The 10000-nt window shown below is 44.5% G+C and overlaps 2 protein-coding genes and 1 long non-coding RNA gene across 5 annotated transcripts in view; 2 read left to right on the forward strand and 1 right to left on the reverse strand.

Annotated features, from left to right (window-relative positions):
• The window catches only part of rnf20 (ring finger protein 20, E3 ubiquitin protein ligase), a 50916-nt gene extending 48748 nt beyond the window's left edge, over positions 1–2168 (forward strand). The window contains exon 23 of the mRNA XM_080773871.1: positions 1–2168. This exon is cut by the window's left edge and continues 1081 nt beyond it. The gene's annotated coding sequence lies outside the window, so the exon portion shown is untranslated.
• LOC308323011 overlaps positions 1–10000 on the reverse strand; it is a 411264-nt gene that overhangs the window by 172611 nt on the left and 228653 nt on the right. The window lies entirely within an intron of this gene.
• LOC308322506 (uncharacterized protein) overlaps positions 4816–10000 on the forward strand; it is a 10386-nt gene continuing 5201 nt past the window's right edge. For 2 of the 3 annotated variants that reach the window (XR_013964728.1, XM_080773797.1), the window contains exons 1-3: positions 4816–6039; positions 8290–8349; positions 9417–9519. Coding sequence is in view for 2 of the 3 variants with exons in the window: in XM_080773797.1 (XP_080629923.1) it covers positions 5791–6039; positions 8290–8349; positions 9417–9519 (412 nt within the window). In the remaining variant the exon portion in view is untranslated. The remainder of the gene's footprint in view (positions 6040–8289; positions 8350–9416; positions 9520–10000) is intronic. The other variant, XM_080773798.1, reaches the window with a different exon arrangement.

A 10000-nucleotide genomic window follows, 5' to 3' on the forward strand; every position in this document is an offset into this window, starting at 1 on the left:
GGGGTTTCCCTCCCTAACCCAGATTGGGATTAACATTTTAAATGTTACAATAATTCTGTTCTAATCTAACGTGTCGGGATCTGTGTTTCATTATTGCATCTTTCTCCTTATGGTTGTGTTTTTATAATAATGTTAGTTTATTCAGTATTGTGTTAAAGAACACGGTCACCTGTTGCCGGGTAGATTATCTCCTATTCACTAATGTTGTTGTTTCTGAAAAGCATTGATGGATTATTAATATTAATAATAGGCTAAATCAGATCCTTTGGAACGCAGAGTCATTTTCTTTTCTTTACATTTCTTTGAAAAGTAACAGTTTTCGACATCATGGATGACATCATGGTGACATCATAGGTGACATCATGGATGACATCACGGGTGACATCATGGTGACATCATGGTTGAATCAATCTGAGAATCCCATCGTCAAATATTCGGGAAAACAGCGCCTCCGCTGTTGTTCCTCGAAATTAGACTCTGGGGGCAACGTCTGTTTAGAATTTCGATCAACCGGAAAAGGCCCTTGCTTTTCCGCCGAGTTCCACTACTACCGCTGTGTCGCACAGTTTTCATTCCTACTTTCAACCATTCCTTTGCGGAACAAAACATGGATGTAACGGAGGAGGAAAATTTTGCTAGTGTGCTAAGGAGAGTTGCTGTTCTACACAATGTTGAACATATCAAACCGCTTCAGCACATTTGTTTGAAATATTTAATCGATCGACGAGATGTTTTATTATGTTTACCTACTGGTTTTGGAAAAAGCCTCGTATATCAAGCTTGGCCAACGGTGTGTTCCCTACTTTCCGAAGCCTTTCCAGAGAGATGGCTAAAGGACGCTATCCTTTTAGTTATATGCCCACTCATTTCTATAATGGAAGAGCAAGTGAAAATGTTGACGGAGCGAGGCATTTCTGCAGCATGTGCTGGGCAGAATGCATCTACAGACTCTGAAAACATGCCGTTTATTAACATTTAATCATAATAATGCTAGAAAATAAAATTTAACCATGTGTACTACTACTTATGCATGTTGCATCATGGCATGCAGAAAAACAGCCAGCTTTAAACTCACGAGTCACAATGCATCTCAGTGCTATAGTATTGTGACCTTATAGATCACCCATTTTGATCAAGTGCTGAGTATTTAAGGGGTGTCTAAAATAAAATACACTGAATGTACTTTTAGTACTGTCAAACGATCATATGGACCCAACCATCCATTAAATCAAGTTTATTATAAATATGCAACACAATTTGAAATTTAGACAATAAATGTAGCTAATGTAAGAGGATTTATATTAATTGATTACACTAGATAATGGGTCCTTGTTGACCTGTAAAACGTAATGGACCCCTTCTCAAAGTTTAAAGCAAAAATATAGATAATACCACGTCTGAAAGGCTTTGTATCCTAATGTGATTTGTGAAACAGTGTGAAAAGGAGCCCCCGCGGTTTCCAAATCAATTCACTTTCAGATTGAACACTAAACCAAAGCTTTTATAACTTTAATTTGTACTGCAAAATACATTTGTTTTACGTCCGTTATATTTGTACGTTCACGGACTGTTCTGAAGTTGCTTAAATAAAGGGGTCATTTGTTGGGAAACGTAAATATTAGCACACAACACAATTAACGCATTTGATTGAAGTTACACTTAATCATAACCAACGCTTTTATTCATACTTTGTACTGTACACAGTTTACATTACATTTAGTTTGACGGAGTTTACACTTATTTGTTCAACAGTGGATCGTCTGCAACAACAGGTTCTTCGGTTATAGCTTCCAAACTAGTCTCCAATCCCTGATTTGTGAATAAATTAAATACTTGTCCTTTTACTCCATACTTTAAATAATCTCCACAAACTCTACATACATTCGTAATAGGTTTCTTAATCTTTGGTGTTGTTTGTTGACCAGAGGAAGCCATGTTCAATAATAATGGAAGCGTGTAGGTTTGCTTCCAGTGGGACGAAATGTCCTCGCTGCACACACATGTAAATCCCGCCCACTAAATGTGATTGGGTGATTGCGCGGCTGACTTCCTGAACTACAGCGTCCATACTTGTAGGCCAGTGATACGTTTCTTTCTACTGCTTGCCGACAGACTAGTTGACGCGAGGCAACAGTCTGTCTTGAGAGACTATGGTTGAATTGATGCTGTATTAAAGTGTGGTAGAAACCTGACTGCTTCCTGTCCATCCGTGTTCGTCTAAATGTTTGCGAACGCAGTGAGCACTTACTATGAGACCTAGCAGATCATGTCTGTCTGTCTGTGTGTCCGTGTGTCACGCTTTTGTGCCCATATATGGAGCTGCTTCGGGGACTCCTTATATGGTCATGGCTGAGTCATGGTGACATGAGTGTGATGGCGTGGTCCAACTTGTGCCCATATATGGAGCTGCTTTGGGGACTCCTTATATGGTTATGGCTGAGTTAAAAACTTAACTTAAAAATAACTTAAGTTAAATATGTACGAGCTGCGTTCGCTTCCCGCGCGTCTAAATGTTTTACTTACTTGGAGTGTTTGTTTCAAACGTGGAGCGATAATAAAACGCGCCTCTAGTTTCATTTTCGACGAGACCTGCGCTTTTTGCTCGGAGGAGTCGCGGTGCGACAACGCTACGCGTATTTACGTGAGCGCGCTCCCGTGAATTTGTTACGCGCGTTGCTCGTTACGTGCACACGCCTCCGCCGCGTGAAGACGCGTTGGTTTAGCTTCATTCAGTTGAAAAAAGGTCGTCGATGAACATTTTTCGTCGTTGTTTTAGTCGAGGAAAACAACTGTGCTGGCGAGAGGAACACGGTGGGCTTCAGTCACTTCCACCTTTCTGCTGCAGAACAGTTGTTTTAGTCGACTAAAACTAAGACTGACGAAAACTACATGGAAACTAAATGAGAACTAATTAGCTACGATGACTAAAACTAAGACTAAATATATACTGACAATTTTGTCAACAAATACAAACTAAACTAAAATGCTAGGAAGGGACTTAGTGGACAAGAGATCCAGTAAGAGTCATTTTACACTTGGTTGCATGCTGAAAATAGCAGATCTACAAGCTCAGAGTGATCAGCTACTTTCATCAATGCCCGCCGAAATACATTTTAGTCGACTAAATCACCTGTATATTTAGTCGACTAAGATCTTATGATAAAACATTCCAAATGAAAGCTATTCAAGAGACTATGACTAAAACTAACATCTAAATGTGCTGCTAAAAACAACAGTGGACTAATTTATACTGAGCTGCATGCGTGCCGAAAATAGTGAGCTTGTAGATCGGCTATTTTCAGAAGCATAAAATGACTTGTTGAGCAAGTGTGTGTGTGTGTGTGTGTGTGTGTGTGTGTGTGTGTGTGTGTGTGTGTGTGTGTGTGTGTGTGTGCGCGCGCGCACAACGTAATGTGATGTAACTAGATGATAATAGTGCTGCTCACTTCACACGAGTGTGATTGTCTTGTAGTTCTACTGGGAGAGCAAATGGACCCTTATGGGTCTGTAACTCTGAGAGTGTAACACATGGAACCAAATGGACCCTTATGGGTCCATTTGTCCACTCAGAGTTAAATTAACATTGATTTTACAATATAAATTGGGGGTCCCAGAGATAGAAATGCCATTAAATGGGGGTCCGTAGAACTAATGCATGTCAACCTGAGGGTCCTGGGTTGAGAATCACTGCTAGAGCTGTACAAATCTTCTCTCATGGGGGTCCCTGGCATATCTCTTCTAATGGGGGTCCCTGGCATATCTCTCCTAATGGGCGTCCCTGGAATGTCTCTTCTAATGGGGGTCCCTGGCATGCCTCTTCTAATGGGGGTCCCTGGAATGTCTCTTCTAATGGGGGTCCCTGGCATGCCTCTTCTAATGCGGGTCCCTGGAATATCTCTTCTAATGGGGGTCCCTGGAATATTATGTTCTAATGGGGGTCCCTGGCATATCTCTCCTAATGGGGGTCCCTGGCATGCCTCTTCTAATGGGGGTCCCTGGCATGCCTCTTCTAATGGGGGTCCCTGGCATGCCTCTTCTAATGGGGGTCCCTGGCATATCTCTCCTAATGGGGGTCCCTGGCATGCCTCTTCTAATGGGGGTCCCTGGCATATCTCTTCTAATGGGGGTCCCTGGCATATCTCTTCTAATGGGGGTCCCTGGAATATTATGTTCTAATGGGGGTCCCTGGCTTATCTCTTCTAATGGGGGTCCCTGGCATGTCTCTTCTAATGGGGGTCCCTGGCATATCTCTTCTAATGGGGGTCCCTGGCATGTCTCTTCTAATGGGGGTCCCTGGCATGTCTCTTCTAATGGGGGTCCCTGGCATATCTCTTCTAATGGGGGTCCCTGGCATATCTCTTCTAATGGGGGTCCCTGGCATGTCTCTTCTAATGGGGGTCCCTGGCATATCTCTCCTAATGGGGGTCCCTGGCATATCTCTCCTAATGGGGGTCCCTGGCTTATCTCTTATAATGGGGGTCCCTGGCATATCTCTCCTAATGGGGGTCCCTGGCATATCTCTCCTAATGGGGGTCCCTGGCATATCTCTCCTAATGGGGGTCCCTGGCATGTCTCTTCTAATGGGGGTCCCTGGCATGTCTCTTCTAATGGGGGTCCCTGGCATGTCCACCTGAACCCCCCGTCAAGGACCCCTGATTGACCCAATAGCCACTTCCACTTCTAAAAAAAAAATCTAAAAAAAACATTGACACAAGTCAACGGACCACAACTCCCGGCATGCATTGCGGGCCCCGCCCCCCCCCCCCCCCCCCCATGGACCGGTTCAGTTGGTTTAGCAGCAGACTGTAAAAATAGAGGGAGCGCGCATCGCGTGCACGGCAGACAGGAGGAGAAACAGGATCTGTTTTGGATCTGAGGAAAGTTTTAACTTCCCTCATAAATAAAGGGCTTATTAATTAATCATTAAGGATTCATTCATCTATACGTTACGTCATCTCATCTCATCCTAACGTCGGACTGGAAGGATTTTAACCCCTGCGCTGCGGCGACATCCACGTCATCGCGTTTTGGCTTTTTACGCGCAAAGCTACGTGAAAAGAAAAGAAGTTGGACATTGTAGGCTACATTGGACATTGTTTTTAAACCGCTTTTTAAACCGTTTTTAGACCGTTTCTAAAGTGTAAACACGAACCGTGGTTTCGGATCGTGTTGTATCTGAGATGGCCTGTCACGTTTTATGACCAAATATAGTCACATCCTCGACAGACAGACAGCACGGATATCTATCTATCTATTTATTATTGTTGTATTGGCTTCTTGAGGAAAGTTATAATTCTAGCCTTATAAGTTGAGAGATCAGTTTTCTATACAGGAGCCTAATGTAAATGTTTGCTTTTTCTTCAGGAGATCCCTGTGTGTTTAAACTCTCACACACTGTATGTTAGTTTAACTGCATGCTGTCAACACCGACCCATTTATAACTGATTTATAGATCCTCACTGTGCAGACAGACAGACAGGAATCACATGTGTCTAAAGTTTGTGAAGTCCAGTCAGTATAGGCTATAGCCTACTTTATAACAGTCTAATACGTCTATATGAACTATAACTTTATCAACTCGAATACTCTCCTTTTTTTTAAACAAACCTTTTTTGAGATCGCCTCTTCTGTCTTCTTCTAGGCTATATTTATGTATTCCCTTTGAGCTTTAATTGAAACACCAACCGTATATATATTTTTAACTTCTTGCACCTCCACTGAGCATCTAATTCTTATCGCTGTAACAGTTTTCAAATCAACTAGAACATTTGGTCTTTTCTGGGGGGTGTAATGTATAATTCTATAAACCACATCGGAGCGATGCGGCCCATCAGCGGCCGTGTGTGTGTGCCTCTATCCCTCCTCCTCCTGCTGGCTCTGATCAGCGGTCATCAGGCCAGCAGCATGCCCGGCCAGGGCAGCCCCGAGGCGGACACCCATCGCGTCAGCCTCCGCTCCCTGGTGCTCGGAACCTGCGAAGACGTCCAGCGGTACCTGGAGTCTGTTCTGGGGAGACACGTGTTGCAGTCTACCGCTGAGGTAAGCACCGAGCGCGTGCGTGTCATTAAGTGTCATTAATTAAAGCTGCAATCAGCAGAACTTTAATTTCAAGGACAGAGTGACCCCCCCCACACACACACACACACACACACACTTACTGTATATTGAGAGTGTAACACATGGAACCAATTGGACCCTTTTATGAGAGTGTAACAATCTAGTGGAGCTCTAGTGCTCTTCGTCTGACCCGCGGAGAGCACTGGAGCTGCCCGGGTTCGATTCCCTTAAGGAGGGATCCTATGGGGCGTGTGTGTGTTCCCGTTGACCCGCTGGGCCAAAGGTCCTTCTGTATGTATCCATCCTAATAGGTTGTGGATCTCAGATCTAATATAGTATAATATATATTATTATATTATACACTATATAACACTACTTATAATATATTGAATATATAGTAAGAATAGTTTACCTTTTTTTAAGAGGGCTAGTGAATCATGGTGTGTGTGTGTGTGTGTGTGTGTGTGTGTGATATGAAATGTCCAGTGCCTCCCCAGTGTCCCCCCAGTGTTTGCCCTGCAGTGTCTGCCCAGTGCCTCCCCAGTGTCTGCCCAGTGCCTCCCCAGTGTCTGCCCAGTGCCTCCCCAGTGGCTCCCCAGTACCTCCCCAGTGTCCCCCTGAGTGCCTCCCCAGTGCCTCCCCAGTGGCTCCCCAGTACCTCCCGTCCTCCCCAGTGTCCCCTGAGTGTCTGCCCAGTGTCCCCCTGAGTGTCCCCCTAAGTGTCTCCCCAGTGCCTCCCCAGTGTCTGCCCAGTGCCTCCCCAGTGGCTCCCCAGTACCTCCCCAGTGTCCCCCGAGTGCCTCCCCAGTGTCCCCCTCAGTGCCTCCCCAGTGCCTCCCCAATGTCTCCCCAATGTCTCCCCAGTGCCTCCCCAGTGCCTCCCCAGTGTCCCCCTCAGTGCCTCCCCAGTGCCTCCCCAATGTCTCCCCAGTGCCTCCCCAGTGTCTCCCCAGTGCCTCCCCAGTGTTCACTAGGGACTGTTCACTAGAGACTGTTCACTAGGGACTAACGCTGCTTATGTTTCGCTTCATCCTTGATGTCTATTTACCCTTTCTTTAATATATTTATTTTAATGTCTATTCATCCTTTCTTTAATATCCTTTATTTTAATGTCTATTCATCCTTTATTTAATATCCTTTATTTTAATGTCTATTCATCCTTTATTTAATATCCTTTATTTTAATGTCTATTCATCCTTTCTTTAATATCCTTTATTTTAATGTCTATTCATCCTTTCTTTAATATCCTTTATTTTAATGTCTATTCATCCTTTATTTAATATCCTTTATTTTAATGTCTATTCATCCTTTCTTTAATATCCTTTATTTTAATGTCTATTCATCCTTTCTTTAATATCCTTTATTTTAATGTCTATTCATCCTTTATTTAATATCCTTTATTTTAATGTCTATTCATCCTTTATTTAATATCCTTTATTTTAATGTCTATTCATCCTTTCTTTAATATGAATTCATCCTTCTGCTAAAAGGTTGTAGTTAATAATCATCAGTCTCTGTTTCTCTAACTTCTAAAAGGGTGTTTTTCCTCCCGTTGTTTTTAACTATTTTCCTTTAAAACACTTTAAATTAGTAAAACTATGAAACACTAATGTTTTAAATTAGTAGAACTATAAAACACTAATGTTTTAAATTAGTAGAACTATTAAACACTAATGTTTGAAATTCGTTAAACTATAAAACACTAATGTTTTCCTCTGTTGGTGTTTTCTTCACCCTGCTATCTCTGTCTGCTCCCCTCCCCTCCCCCTCCCCCCTCCCCTCCCCCCCGATCTCCACTTCCCTCCAAAACCCGATAATCTTCCTCCTGATCCCCCCCCCCTCCCTCCCTCCCCCAATCTCCTCTCCCCTAATCTCACGCCTGCTTATATCCGTTCTGATGCCGTCTGTCCCTCTGTCTCTCTGTCTGTCTGTCTCTCTGTCTGTCCCTCTGTCTCTCTGTCTGTCCCTCTGTCTGTCTCTCTGTCTGTCCCTCTGTCTCTCTGTCTGTCCCTCTGTATCGGTGTCTCTGTCTGTCCTTCTATATCTGTGTCTCCATCCGTCCCTGCTGCTGTCCTCTCTCTGTGTCTCTGTCTGTCCTTCTATATCTGTGTCTCCATCCGTCCCTGCTGCTGTCCTCTCTCTGTGTCTCTGTCTGTCCTTCTATATCTGTGTCTCCATCCGTCCCTGCTGCTGTCCTCTCTCTCTCTGTGTGTCTCCCTGGCCGTCTCCCAGAATGCAGTGTTGTCTCTAGAGTGGTATCTTGGTCAGGAGAACTTCTATAAGGTGTCAACGGTAAGACGCTAAACGTCGGTCTGTCCTGCTCATGTCTGAGTGCATCCATACTCCATCCTTCCTGCTCTGGTTTTCCACGTCCCAGTGTGTGTGTGTGTGTGTGTGTGTGTGTGTGTGTGTGTGTGTGTGAACAGGTGCAGAGGGACAGTTGTGTGTCCAACCTTGACCTCATGAGAGGGGGGGTCAATCACAGGATGGAGGAGTGTCCGATTGCGTATAAGTGTGTGTGTGAGTGTGAGTGTGTGTGTGTGGGCAGACACCCCCCACTCGGGTGTCTGCCCCCCCCAGCTGTCGCTGTCCTTCAGTTGGACATGAATGTCCGAGTCGACCTTATGACGTCACTGGTGTCTCTGAGAGCCAACAAGACTGTGTCTCCGTGTGTGTTTGTGTGTGTGTGTGTGTGTGTGTGTGTGTGTGTGTGTGTGTGTGTGTGTGTGTGTGTGTGTGTGTGTGTGTGTGTGTGTGTGTGTGTGTGTGTGTGTGTGTGTGTGTGTGTGTGTGTGTGTGTGTGTGCGCGTGCGTGCGCGGACAGTGAGTGCCGATGAAGCACATTAGTCATTAGAGTGAGTCTCCTGAATCTCCTGCTAAGGGGGAGGGGAGAGAGAGAGTCTAATTTAATTTTAAACATTTTCCTAACAAATAATGCAAACTGCAAAAATGTCTGACGTTCATCATGCTTTAAGTAGCATGTAAAACAATGACATGCCAAAACTAGGGGGTTTTCAGGATTCTGAATCCATTTAGTTTTGCACAAAATACACTCCGACCTTTGGGCTAAAAACGACCGTCACATCACAAAATAATGGTCTCAACGTGATGAATGAAGTCGGCACATCTTGGGTTATTTGGGGTACATGTGGTTATAAGTGGCTATATGTCCGTTTTTTATATGCCCAAGGAGTGTTTTTGGTGCAAAAGTAATTGCAGAAAGAAATGTGAAAATCTGTTTTCACAGACGTTGTGACAGACGTGTGTTTGTTTACAGTTGGTTACCATGATGATGACCTTTGACCTGTGTGTTTAGGTGGTCTCCATGGTGATGACCTTTGACCTGTGTGTGTTTACAGGTGGTCTCCATGGTGATCCTCTTCCTGGCGGAGGGCGCGGCCAGCGGCCTCAACGTCATCGCCGTCTACGTGACAGAGGTCGTCAGGGTCACGGGGCTGGACGGTGAGTGACAGCTCGTTAACCCATTCTGACCCGAGATCAGATTCACACCAGGTTTCCACTGGACACACACTGGTCTGATTAACCCATTCTGAGCTGAGATCAGATTCATACGAAGGTTTCCACTGGACACACACTGGTCTGATTAACCCATTCTGACCTGAGATCAGATTCATACGAGGTTTCCACTGGACACACACTGGTCTGATTAACCCATTCTGACCTGAGATCAGATTCACCCGAGGTTTCCACTGGACACACACTGGTCTGATTAACCCATTCTGACCTGAGATCAGATTCACACCAGGTTTCCACTGGACACACACTGGTCTGATTAACCCATTCTGACCTGAGATCAGATTCACACCAGGTTTCCACTGGACACACACTGGTCTGATGAACCCATTCTGACCTGAGATCAGATTCTAAAAATGTCAGTCGTTCTTCGATTTTTATAATAATAATGTGTTTCTTTCAATCGCCT

This window comes from Protomyctophum bolini (genome assembly GCF_963924005.1).
Source record: "Protomyctophum bolini genome assembly, chromosome: 10".
Lineage (NCBI taxonomy): Eukaryota > Metazoa > Chordata > Actinopteri > Myctophiformes > Myctophidae > Protomyctophum > Protomyctophum bolini.